General features: G+C 40.3%; 2 protein-coding genes across 4 annotated transcripts; both read right to left on the bottom strand.

The window, feature by feature from the left end:
• Positions 1 to 4: 4 nt before the first annotated feature.
• Positions 5 to 12890, bottom strand: LOC124145762 (F-box only protein 6-like). 3 transcript variants are annotated; one of them, XM_046515676.2, is made up of 6 exons: positions 12768 to 12890; positions 7979 to 8285; positions 6061 to 6165; positions 4184 to 4322; positions 1832 to 1964; positions 5 to 645 (listed from the first exon to the last, which is right to left on the bottom strand). In XM_046515676.2, exons 2-6 carry the CDS (start codon positions 8271 to 8273, stop codon positions 493 to 495), a joined length of 825 nt encoding a protein of 274 aa, XP_046371632.2. In that variant the 5' UTR covers positions 8274 to 8285; positions 12768 to 12890; the 3' UTR covers positions 5 to 492. The 3 variants fall into 3 exon arrangements, with proteins under 3 accessions (XP_046371632.2, XP_046371647.2, XP_046371638.2); XM_046515691.2 differs by having other exon boundaries at positions 12692 to 12843; XM_046515682.2 differs by having other exon boundaries at positions 12696 to 12842.
• A 4604-nt stretch (positions 12891 to 17494) lies between these two features.
• Positions 17495 to 27776, bottom strand: LOC124145757 (tubulin-folding cofactor B-like). Its single transcript, XM_046515662.2, has 7 exons — positions 27530 to 27776; positions 26039 to 26182; positions 25565 to 25658; positions 24315 to 24450; positions 22587 to 22642; positions 20006 to 20078; positions 17495 to 18823 (listed from the first exon to the last, which is right to left on the bottom strand). Exons 1-7 carry the CDS (start codon positions 27650 to 27652, stop codon positions 18703 to 18705), a joined length of 747 nt encoding a protein of 248 aa, XP_046371618.2. The 5' UTR covers positions 27653 to 27776; the 3' UTR covers positions 17495 to 18702.
• Positions 27777 to 27976: the final 200 nt, after the last annotated feature.

Here is a 27976-nt window from a genome sequence, read left to right as displayed (position 1 = left end):
CTCAAAAAATAAAATTAAAATCCCAAAACTATCAAAAGGAACCAGTTCACCACTAGACCTATCTATGTGTCTAGTTTGGTGAAGAAATATGGTACGGTTTTCAAGATTTGCTCCGGAAACGAAATGTGATGGACGGACGGTAGGACGGACGGATGGAACCCATTCCTATATCCCCCTTCCACTTCATGGCGGGGGATAAAAAATACTGGCAGTAACACATCAAAATGATTCCACTTTCACAGCATATAAAATTTCTTTAACCACACATAACAGGCAATCTTCCATAAAACAAAATCCCATCCTTAAATCTCATTCATTCACAGATATTTTGCTAATACGCCTGGTACAATATTTAGAGATATCAGTTACATATTCTACTCCAGCACAAAATATCACATGCTTGCTGTTACCATGGTAACTAAAGGTCTACCAATCGACTTGGCTCTCTCTGGTGAAGTCCCTGGAACAGTCTGAACATTACAGAGTCTGACACTAACTACCGGTATTGGCTTCAAATGTAAATTTCACAGTTGAGAGAGTAAACTTTGGTCCATAATGTCCAGCCCAAAACTGCTTGTCAACACCAAGATGGCGGAATTTAATAAACCTAACGCCAGCCTTATAGTCTGGAAAGACATGCTCCACCTGAAACACAAAACAGAGATCACCGATTTAAACATTCATTATTTCCACCACCATTTCCTTTTTCAAAATTGTTATTTTGACAAAATTAACCTGTACAAGATGGATTGAAATTTATAATTGTTTGAAAGGATTAAAAACTTAAAGAATACACTGAACCTTATTTGTTACAAAATAACTGGCCTACTTTGTTAACTTTGTTGATTTGTTGACATCAATGATGTTACATGCTGAGAAGTATGTTTATGCTTTGGAAACAAATTCATTTTCTCTGTGTATAATGTGCTCTCCTATTTAGAGAGCAGTACTTTTGGGAAAAAATGTGTGCATTATACTTAAGAAAATACTGTAGATTTGGATAATGGAATTGGATTTAAATGTTTTCCTTATTTCTCCTATGGAGAGCATGGCTCTGTGGACAAGGCACTGAAACATGCAGTGCTGACCCCCAGCTCTGACTGCACTGAATGTGAAGTCAAATCCAAGATCATCTGGAATGTGCTCTTTGTCTGTCATAATACAGGCCTCGATTCAAGGAACTTGTTTTAACTTGCACCAGGAGCATGTTGACATGAAAAGCTAGTTGCACCAGACCAAACCAGCTTGCACCCTCGTCCAATAAGTTCATCAAAGATGAAGCATAGATGAATAAACTACTCCAAATAAGTACAATCTCAGATCTTTGATGATTACACACAGCTCAGCAGTTAGTGATGTAGTATTGCAAGTAAATCATAGAGGTATTGAGTGTGTTCAAAGATCACTGTTATGTGGACAAGGAAGGGTTAGTCACACACAAACTTGATGGGTTTTTTACGCACAAGGTGCATGTAGACATAAATATTAGGTTGCAATTTTCAGTATATGTTGCTATGGTGAACGTTTTACTCTAATAAATCAAAAAATTTAATGTCTGTAATAATATGAGTTTCACCAAAGTGAGAAACGTCCACACTCTGAACAGATCTATTTTAACAGTGTTTCAGTTACACATCATGAAAGCATCACCTGGGAATCAAGTCCAAATATATCCTGTTCTTGGACATGTCTCACTTTGATGCACCAACATGCACAGATTGGTGCTGACAAACCAAGAACCTGTTGAAATTGATATTTGAACCCCAAAACATAGAATCCTGGTGTGCCCAAGGGAGGCAACTCTGCACAGCTATGTTGCCATGGGAACTACCTTTGTCCACTCTCCTGCAGTCCACTGTGGGATATCATCCTCAAAGGTAAATTTGTCCAGCTGTTTCCTATCACCAGACAACAGATTCACCTCCAGCTCATAATGGCAAGCACAGTCGGTTCGGGCAGTGTACCTTAAATAAAGAGATAGCCAAGGCATATTTCCAGTCATATTAATCAGATTAATGTTAATACTGTTATATAAACAAAACTTGGGTGTCATATACTATATATACATATATATTTTGACAAGATATTCATGCGAATGAAAACATTGTAAATTATAGATTTTTAGTCACTGACCAAGAGTTAAGTTTGACCAAGAAACAATGCTTGCCTAAAGTTACAAAGCAGCAAACAGTTAAATATTTTGTCAGACCACCTCTTTTCCTAATACATGCCTGAATGCAGCGATGCATTCTGCATATCAGGAGCCCCGTGAAGATTCCGGGGTAGAATAGGTCTTCAGTAACCCATGCTTGCCGTAAAAGGCGACTTTGCTTGTTGTAAAAGGCGACTAACGGGATCGGGTGGTCAGGCTCGCTGACTTGGTTGATGCATGTCATTGATCCCAATTGCGTGGATCGATGCTCATGATATCAATCACTGGATTGTCTGGTCCAGACTCGATTATTTACAGACCGCCGTCATATAGCTGGAATATTGCTGAGTGGGGCGTTAAACAACAAACCAACCATCCAACCAACCAACCAACCTATCAGGAAGCTAGAAAATCATGAGTCATGCTGTCCCAATATCTCATCACCTCTGCTTTCATGTCACATATATTTTTGTGATTTGTTTGATTGATATTGTGCTTAGTGATTTCCAATCCTGAGAATGCTTAGGGAGGAGATGTCCCTGTAGAATATCAGTTTATATTGCCCAAGTTATGTTACCTACAAATACACATTATGGTGTGGCACCCAACAGACACTCCAAATTGTTTTTTCTGTACCTTTGGTCCACATTTTCATGCAGTTTAGATACAGCCACACTGAACTTCTATCTGATAACATAACATTGTCCCAATTGAAATTCCTATGCTCCAAACATCAGGTCAAACGTCGTTCTTGCTATCCAGGTTTTAGGAGTGGTGATCCAATTCCTCGTTATTTCTGCCAATCATTTCCATGCAAATGCATTCTTACTGTCTCTTTAAATTTCCTCTATTAATCACTTCATGCCTAATATTTTCTATGCTCATGTATCTGTTTCTAGACATCAATATACCAAGTCGCCTTCTGTCACCAACAGTCAATATCTTTGGCCGGCCTGCTCCCTTTTTGTGCTCAATTCAATCTCCACTCTCAATATTTTTCAAAACACGGAACACAGTTGATAGTGGAAAGTCTGTCCTCTCTGTAATGACCTGTGATTATCGGATTCAATGATTGTATACTTCAGAAATAATCTTTCTTTTTTCCAAAGCTGTCATTTCCACACTGGTCTTGTTTGTCGTCTGCCAGCTTGTCTACCAAGGGAGACAACTCTGGACAATACTTTACAACTTTCTATTGTATCTGACCAAGCGATTGCTCAGTCAGATACCATAGAAAGTCCACTCGTTTCGTAAAAATGATATCTAACGAGAATGTGTCATGTGATTATTTTGTGAATTTCTTAATGTGCCACTGTACATATATACATATATACACTCACACACACACATTACAATGATGCACTCAGTAATTTTCCAATTTGATGGCAGTCTGTAAGTAATGGAGTTTAGACCAGACAATCCAGTGATTGATATCATGAGGATCGATCCAAGCAATTGGGATAAAGTATCATGCATCAACCAAGTCAGAGAGCCTAACCACCGATCCTACCTCTTACGACCAGCATGGGTTGCTGAGGACCTACATTCTATCCTGGAATCCACATAGGTAGGATGCTATGCATTGTGAAACCAAGGCTGTAAATTGGCTTTGTAATGTGGTTTGTCTGATGTGAAGGTCAGTAAGATATCACTTTAATCATGGTAAGGCCATCCATATTTTTGTTTTGTTTTTCATCTCCAACCTCAAAATGCAAGAGAGCGAGCAGACAAAAATATTTTTTAAAATTAAATTAAAAAAAACTTTTTAAAATTATGTATCTTATTTTGACAATGTAAAGTTAAGAACACTGTAAAATGAAATATCATCAAGGCAACAAATATCAATGTCAAGTAGATGAAATTCTGATCACCTTCATAAAAATACTTTAATACTGGATATCCAGTGGGTTAAAAAAAGGTCCTGCAGACAATTTTTTTATATTGTACTTATTGATTGCATGTGTTTTGGCTCTGGTCTGTTAATCCATAAACAAAACAAAACAAAACATTTTCGCTTTACTCTCAACCTACCACTCAGAAATGTAGATAGGTGGTTTGATCTGGTCCAACACTTCAGCAACCACACCCTCGTCCCAGAGATCAATTGTCTGCACCTTCTCACAAGCCCCGTACGACGTGGCCCACTTCTTTATAATCGGGCCGGACCACTCTGTAATATTTAGTGAAAGAATAGAACAGATATACTTAATGTACACTTTACCTTAAACATGAATTTGACTTTTGTTATCATCAAAATTGATATCCACAACGCATATCCATATGTCGATAGGATCCTTTCAAATGATGACTGCTGGACAATCAGTGATGGGTATCCCTCCATAGCCACCTTTCGGTTACGTTTGTCCTTAAATAAATCAACCCCCCTCCCCCCTAAAAAACCTGGATAGAACCAGTATTTATCAAACAATGCTTGTCATAATAGGCAACTAACGGAATCAGGTGGTCAGACTCGCTGACTTGGTTGATGGTCATTATACCGCAATTGCATAGGCGGATTGACTGGTCAAAGCTTGATAAGTGACCTCCACCATACAGCTGAAATATTGTTGAGAGTTGAACAATAATCACTATAAACCTACTGCCACTTTTGCCATTTGTAGTGAATGTATCTTCCAATCTCATAGTTACCTTGTGAGAGCTACTTCTTTCAAGTAAGGTTTATCAATTTAATTATAAAACCAAATTTGATTTTGACTGGTTAAAAGTAAAAGAATATTTCACATGGAAATTCCATGATATGAATTGAACCTGCAACCTCAAATATATAGTGTTAAGTTTTGTAACCCACTGTTTTCCCACTGAGCCCCAAGGGCAGATGAGAAAAGAGTGTTCAATCTTATATGTCATAACTTCACTTGCGTGCATGCAGCAGATGATCTTATTCTTGCACAATTTTATAAAATTTCCTTTAAACTGCAGCAGACTGTATTGTCTCACTATAAGGTATCCTGATGTTTTCATATTCTTTCTAGTATTTCAGTGCCAATAATATTGTATTTTGTCTGTCATAACACAACCAAATCTTCAAATTTTCAACAGGATTCTGTGCATGTGTAGTCAGCATACATCACTTCTTTTCCACATCTACATCCTAGATGCAGACTATTGCCTCTTGGTTGAAAGAGACCATTTCTATAGCCTGCCTAGTGGCTCCAGATTCCCCTCTGCACATTAGATTTGGGCGAATGGGTCTGAAGAATATTGTAATGTATACCCCTTAAAACACAATGGTGTATGCCCTTCCTGTCCGCCTTGATCGTGTGCGGGTAGTTGGATAGGTGATGGCACATTGGAATCCAACAATAATGCCAACTCCACCTAGCGGAGAGGAGGTTACTCTGTGTGGTCTCCAAGATCAGACAAATGACACACAGAAGAGGACTGAAAGACTTTATTACAGGAGCATATGGATATGCACTTGTGTATAGCACTTTTGATGATAACAAAATGCAAAGATGTGTTAAAGCAGGTTTGTAATGAATTATACAAATTTGCTGTATAAAGCAGCCCTGATCTAGAGCAGTCTGTAAGTAATATATATAAATGCAATGTACTAAGCAAGACAATTTATACAAAACCTTATTTTGATGCATTTGTTACAGATATTTTTACAGAGAAAACAGCAGTGTAGAAAGGGAAAATAATTGCCAAGTAACAAGTATCAAAGAAGTTTTAGCTTGATTATCGTTTTAACGAAGTTTGTTCCCACCGCTTGATCTCTGAATTTAACTTATGTGTGGTTATAAGGGCCCATCTTTGAAATTTCTTTCACTGAAATATTCCAACACCACTTTCATTCCACGTCCTGTCGATAAAACTGTGACATCACTGACATACAGTTTAAAGCCGAATACAGTCAAATCACTCACTCGTTGAAGAGAGTTTACCTTGATTCATATTTGTAAGAGCTACATCTTGAGATCCATGACTCTCTGTCTGCACTTTGAATCTGCTGCCTCCATTTTGCATGACTTTCCAGTGCTGTAATCCCTCTATTGTAAAAGAAAATGAAAAAATATCTTGTAACATGTTTAAATTTGAAATTACAAAACAGTAAAAACAATGAAAACAATAAAAACAAAAAAACAGACGTGACAGACAGTAGGTGGAGTGAGTAAGTGAATGTGATGCAATATTCCAGCCATATTACAGGACCTTGTTTGTTTGTTTGTTTGTTTGTTGTTTAACGCCACACTCAGTAATATTTCAGCTGTATGACTATGGGCGGCCATTCGGTCAAAAAATACAAAGTTGAAAAAAAGGACAAAAGTACGCAATTAAGGTCAAATATTACGAATAAAGAACTAAATGTTACTACTAAAGGTCAAAATACAAAACAAACAGACGAGGGTTAAACATACAAAGTTGAAATAAATGTCAAAAGTATGCAATATTAATAGTCAAATGTTACGAAAAGACGTCATAAGAAAAGACAGAACAATGTGTACGAAAAAACGTCAGTGAGCACGAAAGGACGTTGACAATTATTTTGACCTTTAATAGTATCATTTAGTTCTTTATTCGTAATATTTGACCTTAATTGCTTACTTGTTTACTTTTTTCAACTTTGTATTTTTTTACCGAATGGCCCGCCCATAAATGACGGGGTCTGTAAATAATTGAGTCTGGACCTAATAATTCAGTGATTGACATCGTGAGCATCGATCCTTGCAATAAGATGACATGCATCAACCAAGTGCATGACCACCCATTGCCATCTGTGGCCTCTTACAACAAGTACAGTCGCCTTTTATAGCAAGAATGGTTTGCTGAAGACCTATTCTACAGGACCTTGTAAATAGTCATGTCTGGATGAGACAAACCAGTGGTTGATATTATGACCAACAATCTACACTGCTTCCATTTTCTAACCATGAAATCTTCACGAGTGTTAGCTCCTACATGCAGCATGGGGTGATTGAGACATATCTCCTCTGTGGAATCCAAGCAGGGTCATGACGTCTGCTGCAGCCCATGTCAGTGAAACATTTGGACACAACAAACCACTAAGACATGTTCATAATTCATCAGTCAGAATCACTCAAGATACTTGAATGAAAATCACAGAAAAGATGAGAAAATCAAGTAATCTAATACCTCTGCCTCAGCCCGTCCACCACCTAGTCCTGTCCTGATGACAGCAGTGCCCGCCATTGTCCATCACATAACGATCTTAGACCTATAATGATCATTACTCCCATACTTTTACATAGGCTTACGATAGTTGATGCGCTGAGATCGCTTTATGCTTGTGGGCCCTGTCAAATTTGACCAGATTGTAAATTTTTCAAGGGAATACAATGTTTGTGATTCAAACTTAGCTCCTCTTAATATCCGAAGGTATCAGATTTCTTTATTTAGAGTCATATGTGTTTGCTTATTGTCTTATGTGAATGCTGTGACCATGCCTTACCCTAAAGACTGTCATATCTTTTTGTGACCCTCCCCAGATTCCCTCTTAACTACTCCCCCTATAATTAATGGCCAGTCCTTTGCGACTCAAATTAGCCCATGTTAGTGAAACATTTTGACCCATGAAGATCGGGGTAGAGTAGAGTCTTCAGCAACCCATGCTTGCCGTAAAAGGCGACTATGCTTGTCGTAAGAGGCGACTCACTGACATGGTTGATGCATGTCATTGCTGATCGATGCTCATGATGTCAATCACTGGATTGTCTGGTCCAGGCTCGATTATTTACAGACCGCCGTCATATAGCTGGATATTTCTGAGTGTTGAGTTAAACAACAAACAAACAAAAAGTGAAACGTTTGACATTAAATCATTGTGCATAAAAATTATCCTACCCTGTGCACATGGATTCTTGATCAAATTTCTCGTATAGGGGTTAAAGAAAAAAATCTTTTTGAAATCTTCTGGCTTCACAAAACGAGGAATATATTTCCCTCCCAGTTCACACTTCCTCTTCCACAGTGTGGGGCTGGCGATGATATCTCTCAACTGATGACACACACGCACGCAGTTCTTCACAATATCTCTGGCTGGAACTTGTATGAGTATTTCTATAATCAGGTCATCTGGGATCTCATACAACAAGCAACTTGTGTTTTTCAGTGTCCCAGAACTGTGCTTGGACCCCATGTTTCTCAAAACCTGGAAAAAGTGAAAAATCATGTAGTGACTTGGCCAAACAACAACATACAGAGTTGAATACAAAATGCCATTTAGAAAGTGGTCTAATGTAACAAATGTTAAATTGCCATAAGAACTAGAATCTGTACTTTACTAAGAAAGAGTTATCCCAAATATAACATTTGTTACATTTGACCACACACAAAATGGCATTGTGAATTCATAGCTTGCGCCATGGGAGCCGTGCCAATTTACACTTGTCAGAGGGGTACACAAAGTATGTGATCTTGACTACCAGTTGTTGGGACTTTCATTTTGTGTGTAAGATCCCTGACTTTGTGTGCTGGCAATTAGGTGCCTCGCTCTGGCAGTATGGGTTCTATTCCCTGATGGGACTCAACCCAAAAAAGTACTAGAATGTGTACTTTACTAAGAAAGTTAGTGTTATCCCAAATATAACATTTGTTAAACCTGCAGATGAATACAAACCTTTACAGCATGCTGAAACATTCAATTAGATTTATGTTGATTCCATACACCCTTACAAATATTTGACAGTGTAGTGGCCATGGGATTCGAACCACAGACATTCTGATCTGATGACAGACACCTTGTCCACGTGACCAAAGAGGTAATAACCCCACAAGCAAAGCTCCACTAAGTGATCAGAGTGCCATAACAATCTTAAATCTTTGCTAAAAAATGGGAGGTAAAATCATATTAGCACCAAATTCAAACAATAGTTATTATTGTGCTTAATTCTTATAATACTACCTCTATTACATCATTTCTTATTTGATGTATTTTACTATATTTAACCTATAGTTAAAGTTATCCCAGTACTGAGATCTCCTATGACATCACTTCCTGTACAATGACACATACCAGACTATCATGTAGATATCTTGTATATCACTTTATATCCCCTTGACCTCTGATTGGGGGCACGGGTGGCCCAGTTGTCTAAGGCGCTGCGATTCGCTGTGCAGAGTTGCGTCCCTTGGGCATGCCAGAAACCTATGATTGTGGGTTCGAATCCCGGTTCGCCCCGATTATGTTTCTAGGAATGTCAGCACCATACCCGTGCTCGTGGGTTTCACCGAAGTGGTAAACGTCTGAGACCTGCATCACTTGGGGCTTTCCTCCAAATTAAGCTGACACGCCGTGATATAACTGGAATACTGTTAAAACAGGCATTAAACCCAACTCACTCACTCGACCTCTGATTCCAGTGTTACTGTTAGCCAGCAATCTGCCCACTCACTGAGGCAAATTACCTTGAGATACTACTGAAACCCTTGACCCCCTGCCCCTCCCCCAAGTTCCTGAAAGAAGAGGGTGGCAGGAATACTTGGAGACTTTAACCTGGGCTGCCACCATGGGTCCCGGGGACTACAGCATGATTATAGTCCTTCCAGATCAGTTTGAACTAATTTTGTTTGTTTGTTGTTTGACGCTGCACTCAGCAGTATTCCAGCTATATGACGGCGGTCTGTAAATAATCAAGTCTTGACCAGACAATCTGTTGATTGATGTAATGAGCATCGATCCACGCAATTGGGATATGATGACATGCATCAACCAAGTCAGCAAGCCTGACCATCTGATCCCATTAGTCGCCTCTTACGGCAAGCATGGGTTGCTGAAGACCCTCTCTACCCCATATCTTCACGGATAGGTTTGAACATCAAGTAAGTAGAAGTATGAAAACTTAGTGTGGGATTTTCATTCACAGCTCGCCACCACTTGTATATTGTGTTCTAAGGAAGTGGAATTGTTGCCAGAGCTCTAATTTCGTGAGCCCTGCAGTTTTCCCATGTTGGAGTGAAGATTTGGACTGACAACATGTGTGATTTCATAAAAAACATGAACATGCCAAAATGTCAATTTACAAATCAATAGCGTGTGTGTCCAACTCTGGTTGCGATGCAAGCAACACATCTTCGTCTCATGAAATGGACCAGGGGTCATACAAAGTCCTGTGGGATATCTGTCCATATCAGCTGGAGCATGTTTCGAAGTTCCCAGAGTGTCTGTGGAACACGTGGTTGACATCGATGGTGCCGATCCATCTCATCCCACATGTGCTCGATTGGTGTGAGATCAGGGGAGCGAGCCGGCCAGGGCTGAACAAGTCGAGCAATATGAGGCCGGGCGTTGTCATGTGGAAAGGTAATGCCTGGGCCATGACGACGCAAAAAAGGTAGAACAACAGGGCCGATGGTCTCGTCGCTGTAGCGCTGTCCATTGAGATTTCCCTCCACCACTATCAAACGGGTCCTCTGTCTTGCTGTAATCCCACCCATACCATCACGCTGCCGCCCCCGAACCAATCTTCTTCCATGACACAATGATTGACGTAACGTTCACCTCGACGTCGGTACACTAGAAACCGTCCATCGCTGTGGCTGAGGTGAAAATGAGACTCATCAGTGAATAGAACTTGTCCCCACTGCATGGCCGTCCAGCGCAGATGCTGTCTGCACCACTGTAGACGTGCTTGAAGGTGGTTTCCTGTCAAAATGGGATGTCTGGCGTGTCTTCTGGCAACAATCTCTGCACATCTGAGTCGACGACGTACGGTTTGTGAAGATCTTCGTCGAAGGCCAGGGATGCTTCTTGCAGTCACTGTTGCTGGCTGGAATCGATTTTGTAGGTTTGTTTTTCGAATCCAGTTGTCTTGTCGATTATTGGTTACGCGTGGCCTGCCACTCCGAGGATGGTCTCTGAATACATTCGTCTGTTGCCAACGTTGCCATAAACACCAAATGGTGTTTCTGTGGACGTTAAATTGTCTTGTAACATCCCGTTGACTCCATCCTGCTTCAAGCATACCAATGGGTCTCGCAGATGCTCATTTTCGGACAGGCATGGCATTACGTAATGTTGAATAATTGCGTAATTTTGTTGTTTTTCTGAGTGGTTGTTGTCAGCCTGATGCTAAACAATGCATATGGAATCCCTTTAACGCTAATGTTTTTATACCCATTCTTGGGTAGTGAAATGCATGGGGCTTGCATAAAAGTCAACTTTTGCATGGAATGCATGCATTTCTGTAGCATTTTTTTGAGACTTGATTCCATACATGTACAACAATATAGAAAACCAAACTTTACTTGTTTTTAAAAATACACTAAAATATTGGTGTCACAGGAACTTTTGTTGTTAAGTATATATATGATCGAGTGTATTGAAGCGAAGATAAATCAAAACAATACACTCTTGAAACCAGTTCAAATTTTTTAATGTATCTCATTACACTACACTATTTTCTATTTTAACAGTTTTAGATTAAGTCCACTTTTATATGTGAACTAATATTTCTAATTAACAAAGATGTTTTAACACGTTTTTATTCTAAATTCCCGTATTGGGCCGAAACATTAGCACATGACAACTATAGCACAAATTACTCAAATTCACAGTGAAATCACATATAACGTTCATTGTGCATGTGAAAATCAATATTTTGCTTAATTACTTTGTGTATGTAAGCAAGTTTATTATAGCTAATTTTAAATGACATTTTCATGTGGATTTTACTTAACTTATGGTGTAACTAGGTACTTATAATGTGGGTAAGACACGCTTCCTTCCCCTCCCCAATAAAATATACATATAATTAAAAGGATTCAGCGGCAATAACTTTTGGAGGCTGGATACGGATGGAAGTTTAAGTATTAATATTTGTTAATAAGTTATATTTGTAATGTTTTAATTGTATGTGTAGGTATTTTGCATATTATAAGTCTGTGTATTTAATTCTACACGGCCTTCGTTCATTTCTCCAAGAGTATAAAACAAATGACATCCGACCATCAACCTGCGTTTTTGTGATATCTTCTCAAAACCACCCCGGTTACACTCCCATACTTTAATACAGGCTGACATCCGAACATCAACCTGCGTTTGTGTGATATCTTCTCAAAACCTCCCCGGCTACACTCCCATACTTTAATACAGGCTGACATCCGACCATCAACCTGTGTTTGTGTGATATCTTCTCAAAACCACCCCAGTTACACTCCCATACTTTAACACAGGCTGACATCCGATCATCAACCTGCGTTTGTGTGATATCTTCTCAAAACCACCCCAGTTACACTCCCATACTTTAACACAGGCTGACATCTGACCATCAACCTTCGTTTGTGTGATATCTTCTCAAAACCTCCCCGGTTACACTCCCATACTTTAATACAGGCTGACATCCGACCATCAACCTGCGTTTGTGTGATATCTTCTCAAAACCACCCCAGTTACACTCCCATACTTTAACACAGGCTGACATCTGACCATCAACCTGCGTTTGTGTGATATCTTCTCAAAACCTCCCCGGTTACACTCCCATACTTTAATACAGGCTGACATCCGACCATCAACCTGCGTTTGTGTGATATTTTCTAAAAAAACCCGGTTACACTCACATACTTTAACACAGGCTTGCGATCACAGTTGGGCTGAGATTTTTTTGTCAACGGTACCCGGAAGCTTATCGCTCACCTCACATACGCAGTCGCTTCCTCGCTGTCAATGGAGTGCTCTTTCATGCTGCGTCAAACAACTTTCATGGGTTGAAATGAGGTAATCCCCAACTCTATTTTTAGCGATCACGTGAATTTGTGATGTGCTTTCTCTTACGAGATATGATTGGTTATCGCCAAGTGCTCGCGTCTTTTCCTGCTGGGATGACGTCATGGTCACGATCCGGGACTCTCCACGTGAGAGCTCAGTATTTATTGCGGGAAATTGAAAAAGCACGAGTGGTACGCAAACATTAAAAAAAATGTATTTCAGCTGCCATTAACATATAATATTGAAAATTCTACCGTGAATTTGGAAAATACTCGATTTTGATTGGGATCAGAGGTGATCAATTTCAGGATTGAGGTTGTATTTGTTGACGTTCATCAGCTGAAGAAGAGAGTGCTTCACGTGAGCAAATTCCATGATGCGCGAATTTTAGTAAGTCGAGCATTCTCTGTTATAGCTTCGAATGGACGCTTCATTTCGGTGACCCGGCATATATACCTGATCTGTCGGGCTTCAAAGCCTGCATATCATTCATAGCCTGAATCGATGTCGCTCTCGGACAGTGGGCCGTACACCGTTTTGCAATACACTTTGAATATTTGGTAACATCAGTTATGAAACCTTTGAAACTACAGTAGTTTTCCCTGATGATTTAGGGCCCTACAAGCAAGGCCGTAGTTAACTTTTTTGACGGGTGTGTGGGTGTGTGGGTGTGTATACATTTTTTATTCAAGTTAGCTTTTCCTGTAAAAAGTCCATCACCCCATTTTTCGTTACTCAAACTGTGGGCAAGTGAAGTACGCTCAAAGCACGCGACGCGTTCGATACCAGCAGACGTTAGTGACAACAATTATGTTATAAAAGATCAAAATTCATTCTTTATTATGGCATTTAGTTTTCGTGAACTGTGCACAATCAAAGAAATTGTCATATGATGATACCAGTCCCTATTTGAGGTAATTTTTAGACATTATGGAATTCCCCTAAAGTAGTTCTGGCTGTCTCCGCTCGATTGACAACGTAATCACGTGACATACTGACGTTCATCGGGAAATGAACGACAGTCAGCTTGGTAGTGTTCACCTTGGCGAGGTCACACGCTACTATCAATATTTCCCCATGAACGTCAGTATATCGCGTGATTTACTGTCAAACGAGCGGAGACACAGAACTACTTTAGGGGAATTCCTAAATGTCTAAAAATAACGTCAACTCGGGACGGTATCATCCATCTTCCCGAGGCAAGTGAGTTAACTGAAAGTCCAGTTTCCACTCTTGCCGAACTAGGCTGGTATTATGGAGTTACATTTTGGCTGGACTAACGAGTCTATGCATAGTCCAATCAAAATCGCGCTCCGAAATCGTTATCCGGTTCGTAAACTGTAATGCAGATTTCGGTCGACTGCAGGATTTGCAAAACATGTGCACCGCTAACTCGTTGTCAACAGATATTTTCTAAATCTTTTCATGTTTGTAATCAAGGTGCTCACGTGATTTGGTGCACTTCGCGATCAGTAAGACTCGTTTTATCACAATATATAGATCTTGATTATCGATCAGATCGTCTTGACTGGGCACATGCGTTTTGTTTAAAGCAAATGCAAGTGATACGTGAGGTGGAATCTGATTGGTCCATAGGAGAGGCATAGAAGGGACATTACTCGTAATAGCCACTGGTGGTGCTACGGTCGAGCCCAGGAATCCCAGCATAGTTCGGCAAGAGTGGAAAGTGGACTTTTAAAGTCAGTTAACTCTCTTGCCTAGGGAAGATGGGTATCATCATGCGATTCAGCCTATGAATGATGCAGGCTTCGAAGCCAGACAGATGATTATATGTCAGGTCACCGAAATTAAGGGCCTAGCGGAGCGCTTCATGGCAGATTTTCTCACGCGAGGCACATCACAATTAATGATATTAAAACATAAAACAGAGTCGAAGAACGACTTTCTCAATCTCATTAAAATCAGGGGCGGTATTCATATACATTCTTAGAGTGCTAAAGAGGTCTTAAGTCTGAGAAAATTCTAAGAAATACCAAAAGTTACTGACGGTATACGGTTTCACAATAGGTCAGTAACAACCACCTTGGATTTTTACTGACGGTAAACGGGCTCATATGGGGTCACTCTCCCACCCAGAGTTCCTCGTTCGTGACCAATTCGTGTTATTCCGGGAAATCTTCTTGCAGGTTTCCTGCAGTGTCGACGAATGGCATAGTACCTCTTCCACAGCATTCGTCACCACTCGCCCCATTCCGTAATCTGCGCTATTCGGCTTGTCCCGGAATAACACAAGTTGGTTACGAGTGCTGCCACAGGCCAGCGCCATGTGACGATTTGTAACATCTAAAACTGTCCATTCAATATATTGCATATGTTTTTCATCTTATATTTTTCACGAGTTTACACATTTAGATAAATGTCATAGAATGAATGGTTATCCTTCATTGAGAAAAGTACCGTGAAGATCCGGGGTAGAATAGGTCTTCAGCAACCCATGCTTGCCGTAAAAGGCGACTATGCTTGTCGTAAAAGGCGACTAACGGGATCGGGCGGTCAGGCTCGCTGACTTGGTTGATGCATGTCATCGATCCCAATTGCGTGGATTGATGTTCATGATGTAAATCATTGGATTGTCTGGTCCAGACTCGATTATTTACAGACCGCCGTCATATAGCTGGAATATTGCTGAGTGCGGCGTTAAACAACAAACCAACCAAATCATTGAGAAAATATCCTAAAATGTGCGAAACGGTTGCTTGGATGTGTCAAGATAAATTGTCATGCACCTCACTGTCGCAGTTGTAGCATAATTTGAATTATGCAAAACTATATGTAAAGCGCACCGAAAGGCTTACATTTAACCAGTCTGTTCTTATTTCAAACTAAGCGCGTTTGTTCATAAAAAAGAGAAACGTCCTGTCACGTGACCGACCCCCCCCCCCCCCCCCCCCCCCCACACACACACACACACACAGGGATGTCCAAAAGAGTGAGTGAGTAAAGTCAGGTATATCCCTACAACTCCGGGGTATTCTTGGAACTACTTGACTAAAAAGGAGATATCCCGAGGGTCACTGCGTTGATAACGTGGGGGATTGCAGACGATGAACTACTGGTCTGGAGGTATAAGCTTACTCATACCATGGCCAGGGACGAGGTACGACTGGTCTAAAGGACGAACTATCTCTATTTTTCATCATACAAACTTCTAAACGTCACTTAAACTTGTTTGTCGTATTCTGGCATATCCGAAAAAGTAAACGACACCATGTCTGCAACATTTTTTGGGCAAGACGTGTTCTCGAATATTTCCATAAAAATGGACTTCATAAAGACAACATTCTCGAACAGGTTCTGTATTCATTCAAATTGGGCAGTATTAAATTGATAGACTTAGTTTTGTGATGGTGAAAATACGCTAATACTCAAAGCAGGCCCGAAAAGTGTAGTTGCGGTTGTTACGGGGCAGGGTCTGTCATTCATGTCAGCATCAAAAGTATTTACCTGCCATGACAGTTAGTGATCATATTCGGGGGAAATATGAGAGAGTTGTCTTGGGCGCCCACCAAAGCAATTGAGGATGAGATTTTTCACAGAATTAAGGCGGCTGCACTGACAGGATTTGGCATAACCCGACGCCAACTTATTTTGAGGTTGCCCGTAAATCTTAAACACCCCTTCAAGAATCGCGTGTCCATTAAGGGTTGCACTGCTCGATTTTTAAAGCGCCACCCCGACATACATCTCCCGGCTCCTTGCCCACAGTCAAGGCAAGAATGCTCAATCCCTCTGAGACAACAACATATTTTGATAAACGTGATAAACTTGTGAAGGATCCGTGTGTGGACAAGCCACATCTCATCTGGAACGACAAAACAAGTGTCTCGCTGACGAACACACCAACCAAGGTGCTGGCGGAAGCGTGTGTTAAAACGTTCCAGGGTGTGTGGGAAACATCTGTGATAATAAAACTGTGTTGGCGGGCGGGTGCTTTTACATTCAGTTAACTCACACAACCCAGTGGCTTTGTTCTTGAAGTCTTTGGTCCACTAAACAGTGTAACAGGGAATGAAGTGGGTTCATTATTCAAAATCCAGGCAACCTGGTGACTAAATGGGAATGACTCGATTTGTTCAAAGATGCCTACAGTAACCCTCAATTGTATTTGGTGGGTTTCACATTTGTCCCCAGCAAACCCTTTGATGTCAGCTTTCATTCATCCAGAAAAGGTTGGTTGGTTGGTTGGTTTGTTTAACAACACACTCAGCAATATTCCAGGTATATGACGGTGGTCTGTATATAATCGAGTCTGGACCTGGACCAGACAATCCAGTGATTCATATCATGAGCATCGATCCACGCAATCGGGATCGAGGACATGCATCAACCAAGTCAGCTAATCAATTATTTTCATAGCACTTGTTCTGGAATGAAGTGCTCTGTATTTGAGGAAATTTGAAATAGCGATTATTAGCCGAGCGCGTCTCCGTATGGTAGGTATCATGTTAGGAGCCTCCAAGGTGATCCAAGGTGCTACACCATCAGGTGGACTGATCCAAGGTGCTACGACATCAGGTGGACTGATCCAAGGTGCTACACCATCAGGTGGACTGATCCAAGGTGCTACACCATCAGGTGGACTGATCCAAGATGCTACACCATCCTACTTCTTAAAGAGGACATATCCAAAATCATTGTTCTCATAAATGTATCATTTATTAAAAGCACATGGCAACAACAGTCATAGAATATATCCACAGTAACAAAATTTATAAAACAAAAGAATTACAAGAATACATGACAGGACATGTAACAATAGCATGGTATTTTTTTAGGTTAGTGAAATTGTTCGAATCATTGGACAGACATATATTCACAAGATGTAAATATTTAGGAGAAAACATCTATACAATCTTTATTGTAATATTTTGAAACCTCCGGAACCACCACATTGATGAGAACCCATAATGCAGGCAGCAGTAGAGATTAAGGGTCATCCTTTAGATTAGAATCTAGGCAACAGTATAGGGGTAATGAACATGAGGAAAAGGATCCCTTCACTTCAATATGAACTTAGAACATTGAAAGGAATGTCAATGAGACTTGAACCTGTATACAACACTGCACAGTGTGAATGTATTACTATGAGTGTCTGTAAGCAAACAGAAGAGATACGGCAGGTAGGCAATACAAGAAAAGCAGTATGACAGTACACATTGTTCCACAGTCTGGCATTATGGCCTCCAAAACAAAGGACATGAAATAAATCAACAACAATGCTTCACACTCAGTTCTGTGACCCAGTAGTCAGCACAGCTTGAATATCAGATATCGTGTTGTCATGAAGCGGATGAAGAGCAACTGTTAGATCTTCACTCACAAACAAGCAGAAGAAGAAATAGCTGCTGCACGTAAATGTATTTCTTACAACATGATGTGATCACCATTCGACAGGACGTTCGTGGGAAGCAGCGCAGTGATCTCCTTTCCTGGTGGCTTGCTTCTGTGCGACACATATGGGTGCCATTGTACAAAGCGATCTCAGCGTTAAGGTGATCATAACTCCCATACCTTAACATAGACTTACGACAATCGTAGTGCTAAGGGTGTTTTGTACAACAGCACCCAGGACTGACCACATGCACATACATTATAGTTACTGTTCAACAATGCAGGAGAGGCTTACGTCAGGACTTGGGACACTGTTTTGAGAGAACAATGTCCTTTCCATCTTTAGGTTTGCTCATCTCAGATTGAAAGAATCTTTCTCAATTTCACTTTTATTGCCATTTTCTAACCAAGACCAATCATCCACCTGACAGCAGCTCAGCTCTGAAGGTTACATTTATAAGTTCCTGGAATGACCACTGGATCGAGCGTGCTGAATGTGTCTGCTGTCTCTTCACATTTCCTCATCACTTAAGCCAAAGTCTTCTTCTGGGAAGTCCCCTACTTCCACATTCAGGGGTTTCACAAATCCTCCATACTTGGCTTGACAAGTAAAATACTGCTTGCCATTAACACTGAAAATAACACATTTACTACATTAATAGTTAATCAATAGTGTCATGACACTGTAGCTCACCTGGATATGTAGTGAACAATATAAAATGTCAACAAAGATATTCAAATATTTTCTGCATAACTATTGAGGATTTCCTATCAAACATGAAAGAAGTAAACGCATTTCAACATAGTTTCTTATTCTGCAACAATGGGGCAACACACAACGTGAAGCCATCAACAGACATTGTCCTAATATCATTGCCAAAACTTTCAATTTTGATGCCTTTCGTTAAATTAGTGAAAAAAGACCACTGTAGCATATCCTCTAATCTCAATAACCATTTTCACAAGCAATACGTGAAACGTTTTCTGAACAAACATGTAAATATAGTTCCATGCCTGTCGAGCTAACCATGCTGTAGAAACTCACAATGCCTTACAACGTGCTCACCTTAACCTATCTTGACTGAAACATGATGGTGGCCTGTAAATAATGGAGTCTGAGTGAGTGAGTGAGTTGGGTTTAACGCTGCTTTTAACAATATTCCAGTTATATCGCGGCGTGTCAGCTTAATGTGGGAGGAAAGCTCGAAGTGATGCAGGTCTCAGACGTTTACCACTTCGTGAAACCCACGAGCACGGGCATTGTGCTGACAAACCTAGAAACATAATCGGGGCGAACCGGGATTCGAACCCACAATCATAGGTTTCTGGCGTGCTCAAGTGACGCATCTCTGCCTCAGACGACTGGGCCACCCGTGCCCCCAATGGAGTCTGAACCAGGCAATACCTATTCCAACGATAATTCAAGGTTCATACAGATATTGAAAACTAATATTCAAGGCCTTTGCAAGGTTTTCAACTGTCATTTTCAAAGCTAGTTGAGTTGGGTTATTATCCCTAGTCTGTCAATATTTTGTTTTAATCCAGCATACTACATAATAATCATAAGACCCCCAAATAAATTATGGACATCAGAAATTTTCCAAGATTTATATATATATTGTTATATGAATCAAACTGCCGGAAGACCATCACAAATACTTCCAAAGAAACAAAGAAATTAAACTGAAAGATGCATAAACCTTTGAGCAAGTGTGATAATATCAAAGTTTCAGACGAACCAATAATGATTCTTTCAGCAGAATATCAGAACAAAGACAAGTGGAAACATTCTTCTTGTTATTGATTCAACTGACCTGCCATCGTTTTTGCCATGTGGTTCGTCATACTTCACTCCCACCCACAGGCCTGGCTTGAACTCAGTGTCACCTGAAATTACATTAGATGCTTGACTCAGTGTTGACAAGATCACATGAAAGACAAGTCTAACAGGTTCCGAAAGACTGATGGACAGAGTTTTGCAATGAACCTGTGCAAGGACAAATCTCGATCTAAACAGACATCAAAACAATAGTTATTGTTAATTCTAAGAATACTACCTCTACCTCTACGGAGACAATCTCAATGGAGAGGGATGTGCACTGAGAGCACCTGGCTTCCACAAATCTCTGCACATCCAGCAGGTGTATAAATCCTTAGCAATCAAACTACTAATTATAGCCTTGCCTTGGGCAGCAAGATACTGTTACTTGCACAACTGATTATGGATAGTTGACAGCGAAGAGGACTTCTGTTGAATAATGTGATGTTACAGGATTTTATGGCAATGACGTAAGAGAGGTAGGATATTCACAGGAATTATGGTATTCTGAGATAACTTATCATGTCAATCATAAATGACATAATCAGCTTATCCAACTGTTAGCATGTTTTCTTTCAAAATATGTCTCCTCAATCTTGACTATAGTTTCTGTGTATTTACCATTAAGTCACGGTCCAGTGGACACTGGTCTGACATTTAGAGGTTTCCCAAGGCATATCCACCAACTGATACTTTTACCTATGGTATTGTAGGTATCTTGCTGGGTATCAAAGCAACCTTGTGAGAGGTACTACTGTCAAGTAAGACCTGCTGAGGTTTTACATTGGAATTGTAAGACCTACTTGCTTTTAATAAGCATCTATTTTTTCAGCTGAAACTTCCATACATATAAAACAACCTACAACCTCACATATGTTTAGTATTGTATTATATATGTATTGTTTATTGTATTATATATGTATTACTTTATGTAACCCACAGTTTTTCCACTGAGCCATCAGGGAAGGCGATAAAAGGTGTTCAATCTTCCATGTCATGACTTCAAATGTTTGCATGCTGCACATGGTCTTCCTCCCGGGTGCTGCCATCGATTTCTTTTAATACTATGACTGCACTCTTGTTTCACAATAAGAAATCTGAATGTTTTCTTATTTTTGCATTTATTTTGACAGTTTATTGTTGGACAAAACACTTCTCAACTTCGGTTGAAAATGTAAATGCACAGGAACAGCCCTTGAGCTGCAGGCTATTCTCTCCCCCTCATGCTTACATTTTCAACCAAAACCTAGGTGGCATGTTTTATCCTGTACATGAAATGAAAAAAAACACCTTGAGGTAGGGGAAAAAAAAAAACACTGCTAATTTTTTACATTTAAAATCTATTACTTATCCTGACTCACACTATGCCTTTCGTCTCTTTATCGGCATAAGAAACTTTGTTCCAAATGCAACAGTCTGAAACTTGAAACACCTCACCTGGAAGAAGCTGAAGAATGGTAAGACGAGTCGATTCTAGAGGGGTAAAAGGGGCAGTCAGTTTATGCTGTGAGACATGAGGGAGGTCGATCCATCATCTAACATTTCATAGCGGTCACATAAAACTCTCCAATCACACAACTTGATTAACATCAAATAACCGGTGTAACCTCAACAGGCAACCGCGCTAATGACTACAACAATTCTCAGTTGAGAATAACCATGTACACAATAATAAACCAGGCGTGACAATCAAGATGGCAATGTGGATTCTTCAGTGTACAGGTACAACCTCAGGGAGGAAAATTCATCTTCGTCAACAGGATGTCATCCCTCGCGGTGCAATTACCAAGAGGCCAAACTGGTGAGGGCCAACAATGTCTTCAGCTTAGTGACTAGAAAAGACTAGAGGTGAGCCCACAAGTCTTGTGCGCCTTAATGGTACTGGGAGGTAATTGCTCAGCAGCAGAAGCCTGGGGAATGGTGGAACGAATCAAATCGGTGACTGTAGAGCATGTGACCTCTGTATGTGTCGGTGGTGACAGTGGAATCAACAGACACTTCCAATTACAACAACGCTCTTCGTACTGCTGATATAAACTCATGGAGTCCTGAATGGATTGTCAATATCCGCTGGTCTGCTGATGATAGCATTAGCTCGGTAAACATTCAAGTATTTTTAGCTATGAAATCCCTGGACCCCTGGATGCACCACGCCTTGAGGATTGCAGGCTCCGTCGAGGATGGCATGAAGCAAAGTTGATGAAATGAGGCGTGGCACAACAACCATGAAGGTCTAGGTAATATGTGGATCCACTTCAATTAAAGTTGGTGAAGTGTAGTGTGGTGTAAAACCACATTCTACTCTACTTCTTTGATGAAGTGTAGTATTGAGCAAAAAACACAAGTCTTGATCACTTGGCAAAAGAGACAAGAATGACACCTTGGGCCGCCTCATGCTTCATGGGTGCGCTGTGTTGGGTAAGGTGTTTCAACGTGTTTCAGGCTGTGTTTGCCAGCAAAGTTCTCAAATCTTGTTAGGAAAAAGACACAAAAGAGTGAGACATGATCAGTACACATTCCAAACTTCCACTGCCATCCCAAACACCTATTAAGGCCAATAATACAAAATACTTTACCAAAATACATGACTGTTCCTCTTCGTTTGGGCTGACCAGTGATCTGGACTTCACAACTGCAACATGCAATGAGACATTTGGCGGCATCAAAAATAAACAAGCATGAAATACTCATACCCACCGCAAATATTCCAGATCTGCTCTGGAAAGGAGCACAACCGCCATTTTCAGTCGAAGTCAAAGTCGTTGCCACGGGAACGCAAAAAAATAAAGTTTTCAAAAGTCCTAAACAGTCAAAAGGCACCAGTTCTCCACTAAACCTATCTATGTGGCTAGTTTGGTTAACATATCTCTCATGGTTTTTGAGATTGCTCCACCCATTCCACTTCTGCACCAATCTTTAAAAAATCTTTCTAAGCGCCCCTAACAAAGACTGAAAATTGACATGACAGTACATAATTTCTTGTGTAATATATGGGTGTTTTTCAGAACACAGAATCTTAAAAGGGGCATGTAATTGCTTTTTAACCATTCTCGAAAAACTTTTTTTGGGTTAAATTGGAGTTTTTCACTGCCACTCCATCTCTGATAATAAGTTGTTGTAATCAGCGCCCCACTTGGTCAAATTTCCATGCACCCTGAGCGCTTATTAAGGCTTATATGGTATTTCAAGTTGAAAACATGGGTGCTTGCAAAGTAGGGAACATCAACAAATATGAAACAAACAACTAACTATTCACAAAGTTTCCAAACCTGCAAGAATGCATGTACTGTTGCAGATCATTGTTACCGTATATGACCGCAGATAAGCCGACTCCGTAGATAAGCCGAGGTATTAACTTGACCATTGAAATATGAAAGAAAATGATATAACCCGCAGATAAGCCGAACCAGGAAGTGAAAGGCAAAACACACCACAAAGTCGACTGCAAGACTGTGCCGGTACTTGCGGATGTTCAATAATATAAGATGGAAAACGTTGTAATTATATTGAAAAAGTCATCATAAGTTCTAATAAAGATTGAACAAACCAGTCATCCACTCCCCTAATGTGGGAAGCTGTACAATACACAACGGTGAAACTTTACGTAAAACTTTCAAGTCAGGTGAGCCAAAAGGAAAGCGAGGTCAAATCTTAAAGCATCCTCATTTATGTGGGCTCACGAAAGGCAGCCATTTCCACGAGTTCAGCTTCCCATTTCCTTATTCACTCCGATGTTCTATGCAGTTTTCTTTGTGAAGTTTGTTTAACTAGATATTTCTAATCTACGCAGGTTTATATCATGAACTGAAAACATTAGGGATCTATTTTGGGGGATATTTACATGAAATTGTGTGCACAGTCTTCACTATCCAAAACAATATTCATGATCCCTTACTATTTTTGTTCAGCATACAATGTTGCTAAGGTGGATGGTGCTGGGTTGAGTGAGTGAGTTGAGTTTAACGCTGCTTTTAACAGTATTCCAGTTATATCACGGTGTGTCAGCTTAATGTGGGAGGAAAGCTTGAAGCTTGATGCAGGTCTCAGACGTTTACCACTTCGGTGAAACCCACGAGCACGGGTATGGTGCTGATAAACCTAGAAACATAATCGGGGCGAACCGGGATTCGAACCCACAATCATAGTTTCTGGCGTGCCCAAGGGTCGCAACTCTGCCTTAGGCGACTGGGCCACCCGTGCCCCCGGTGCTGGGTTGAAAGGGTTGGTGATAGTATGTATGGATATCCACATAATGCAGAGACCCTAGACAAGGGACTGGGTAGTTTCATATTCTATTCACTCACCGATCACCTATCTTCATTCCTTCAAGTCTTTTCTTCTCTTCTTCCTCTTTCTGCTGTGCATCTTTTTGTCTACGAGCTTGTTCTTCTGGATCAAAACGTCCAAGCTTATTTCTTTCTTTAAATGACCTGACACTGTCTGAAACATTTAAACAAGTTGATACTTTGCAAGTTATCCTGTCATTTGAAGACCCTGACACTAAGTATGGACCTTCCATGTTTCAAAGGAATGGGCTTGAACTTAACCTGCGGCTATAAAATTGTATGTTGTGTAACCAATGAAAAAAGCAATGTATTCACCATCCCCGCATCTCATTACTCTAGCCTTATAAAGCTCTGCAAAAGAGAATGAAACGGTATAGGCACACATGAGGTCAGTTCAAGCAGGCACTGTGTGCACGAGAGGCACGTAATTGACCTAGCTTTTGAATAACCATGGAGATGCAGGGGGGCTTGGGTGGCTATTTTTATTTTCGGAAGCTGGAAACATGATTCAAGCACGTTCCCACATAGGATCGAAGAAGAAGGGAGAAATGCAAAGTGTGAGATAGGATAAGTTTAAAAATTTGACAATTACTGTACATGTACATTGAAACGTTGAGATCACAAATCGACAAGGGGGGACGGGTAGCCCAGTCCTCTAAGGTGCCGCAATTCGCTGTGCAGAGTTGCGTCCCTTGGGCATGCCAGAAACCTATGATTGTGGGTTCGAATCCCGGTTCGCCCCCATTATGTTTCTAGGTTTGTCAGCACCATACCCGTGCTCGTGGGTTTCACCGGTGGTAAACGTCTGAGACCTGCATCACTTCGGGCTTTCCTCCCACATTAAACTGACATGCCGCGATATAACTGGAATAATGTTAAAAGCGATGTTAAACCCTACTCACTCACTCACTCACAAATCGACAGAGAATCAAATACAAAGTCTTGACTATGCAATACAGAAGGCACTTTCAGCAATATTATTAGCAATGGCCCATCAGATTTCCTGAATGGCCCACATTTTGGAGGTTCAGAGGGCCATGGGGCCGCCCTTTTTTCAAGTCCTGGGTGGCTGAAATGTAGCCATTAGTCCATTTTCATCAACATAGAATACTCATAATAAGTGTTATCCCAAATATAACATTTGTTACATTTGACCACTTTCTAAATGGCATTGTGTATTCATAGAATACTCAGTCCATGTTTCTGGAACGGATCACGTTATAAAACTGAAAATGATGAAAGATGATATTTCTGAACCAATATGTCACCTGTTCGCTTTGAATAGTCTTCCTCAGCCATTTCATACTTTTCCACTCTTGAAACATCTTCATATTCTCCAATTATTAGAGAGTTATCTTCTACCTGTAAAGTTGCAAAGAAATTATTTCAGTCTCAAAATGATGGTACAGCAATGCACAGTGAAAATCCATCTAATTTCTGACTTATCAGGCTTAACACATGATAAATGGTGTCTACGGTTTGAAATCCATATTTGTCAAAGGTATCATCTGTAAATCATTGTCACACAGCATAGCATCCTTTCACATCTTTAACATTGACAAGACTTTTCTTTATAACATCCTAAAATTAACTTTGAACAAACTTGAGAGACACTGCTGGTTGGATCACCCATGTCACGTTTCAGTTCATTGTTCAATAGCCTTAAAGGATCTGTCAAAAACATGAACAAAAACTGAACAGTGAAACCACAACCAAGTACTCCTTTAACAGCTGTAACTTACATGTACAATCATGTTATCTTCTATAGGGTAGGAGCCAAGGAGTGCAGCATCATTGTCAAGCTGGCATACCCTCTTGTTGTCCTTGTCATTTAGTGACAGCTTCATGGTTCCAGATGACGCCCCTGTCAACAGCTCAATCTTGTTCTGTTATCAGTAAAAAGTAAACTCCCATGAACACTCCCTTCAGGACAAAGGCAAAACAAACTAAAATCTATAGTTCTCATTACCTTACTGACCCTAGAAATGTGGTGCGGCTTCCAACACAAGACATTCAAAGCTAACATTATTGTTTGTGGTTATTATAATGGCAAGTCATCAGAGTTATCTCCCTTGCCCGTCCTCTGTAACGTCTGCCATTAAACACTGCAGTTTTACAAGCGTGTTCCTGGTGCGCACGTAGGTATCATATCGGGTGATAAGTAACGGTTTAACTGGTGCAAACAACATTGTTTCCTCCTGTACGGCACCAGTTGTCACAAACATGGTATCAAAAATGGAGGTCTGCCCAGCAAACGTGCTTGCCCTTACATTCGATAGAAGCGGCGGAGCATCACAGCCTCATGTAGAAAGGCTACACCTTACATATTGCAGTCGACACTAGCTTAGCAGGGGGATAATCTAATTCAAACTTTCTGTCATTTGTTTTGCTAACTGATTGACTTATGTACATTTTCCAACATTACTTTTTGTGGCTATGGCATAAAAGATGTTTCTTGATAAACTTATACAACTTCTTCATTACAATGAATGCAATGTTTCAGTGTACATACTGACACCATTATCAAGCAGGGTGGCATCAGTGCACCATTTGTCTGATGTTTCACAGTGTTATGGAGTAATGCTTCAAGAATGAATCTGGAGCAGAAAAGGGCATCGGTTCAGTGTATATCTATGTTTACTGTATATCCATATCCTTTTTCACTAAAGTACTTACTTTGACACATGACAAATACATGAATTTTGTACACAATCATGAATAAACTTTTGTAGTCACACATGTATACATACATTTGTACACATTCACTTTTGCAATGATACTTGTTATTTTATGCTCATAATATATATTTATCTTGTATCACAAATATATAATCAGTTCTATTAAATTTACCGATTAGCTATAGAAATTAAACTGGACTACGAAAATTGACAAATGGGGTGCTTATCAAAAGTATACACACGATGAATGTTGTTGTGAGAGATTGAACGGAAGAAAACAAAATTATTTTGTGCGTCAACACAGGAGGATCCATGATTTGGAAAAAAATGGTGTGTGCACGAAGTGATTGTACCAAGAGTTGAACCGCCATCGTGGACCTTACTCAGTTACTGTTCTGACCAATTACTGTTACTATGAATGTTGCACGGGAACTCGTTATTCTCTACTTACATATAGGGGTATACATTTTTTTTCACTGACCAATAACGAGTTCCTGTGGAATGTGCCCAGGTTAAACACGTAGATCTAAATGTATATAACCAACCGAAACACACCTTCAAGTCTGCGATTGTCAGATCTTTCTGGAAACGTCTTTCACTTCCAAAAGTATTTACGTTGCTTGTCACTCTGACGTTAACAACACTCTGTGTTATAACCTGAAAGCCGCCCTCTGACATCTTGGCGAATATTATTGACAATGATAATAATAAACTACACAAAAATTACAAGTCCAGTCACATTTGCACGTGTGTTGTCGTTCAGAGCTGACAGACAGACTGGTATCATGTCCCAGTTGCGCTACACAACACAAGACAAAGCTCCCTCCCAGCGCGTGCCACCTTCGTTACACTCTCGGTAACATCCGAACGGACTATCGCAGTGGTTTAGCTGGGCCCCGTCTCTCATATCACATATAAGAGTCGACGAAGGCCAAAGAAACGATGTCTGTCAACGCCTTCGAAATATTAGACATACACTATGTTATAAAAAAATAATATTGG

The sequence above is a fragment of the Haliotis rufescens genome, unplaced genomic scaffold, assembly GCF_023055435.1.
Source record: "Haliotis rufescens isolate VD_foot unplaced genomic scaffold, xgHalRufe1.0.p SCAF_3, whole genome shotgun sequence".
NCBI classification, from domain to species: Eukaryota; Metazoa; Mollusca; class Gastropoda; order Lepetellida; family Haliotidae; genus Haliotis; species Haliotis rufescens.
Note: the sequence above shows the minus strand (reverse complement) of the source record. Positions and strands in the feature narration are given on the sequence as shown.

Excerpts from the sequence above, each read along its gene's own strand:
- LOC124145757 (XM_046515662.2), bottom strand. The coding sequence starts at position 27,652 with ATGTCAGAGGGCGGCTTTCAGGTTATAACACAGAGTGTTGTTAACGTC. Across the intron at positions 26,183-27,529 it reads TGACAATCGCAGACTTGAAG|AACAAGATTGAGCTGTTGAC; the intron begins GTGTGTTTCGGT and ends TACTGATAACAG. Across the intron at positions 18,824-20,005 it reads CATGGCAAAAACGATGGCAG|TGTTAATGGCAAGCAGTATT; the intron begins GTCAGTTGAATC and ends TGTTATTTTCAG.
- LOC124145762 (XM_046515676.2), bottom strand. The coding sequence starts at position 8,273 with ATGGGGTCCAAGCACAGTTCTGGGACACTGAAAAACACAAGTTGCTTG. Across the intron at positions 6,166-7,978 it reads CAAGAATCCATGTGCACAGG|AGGGATTACAGCACTGGAAA; the intron begins GTAGGATAATTT and ends CTTTTACAATAG. Across the intron at positions 646-1,831 it reads CTGCAGGAGAGTGGACAAAG|GTGGAGCATGTCTTTCCAGA; the intron begins GTAGTTCCCATG and ends TTTGTGTTTCAG.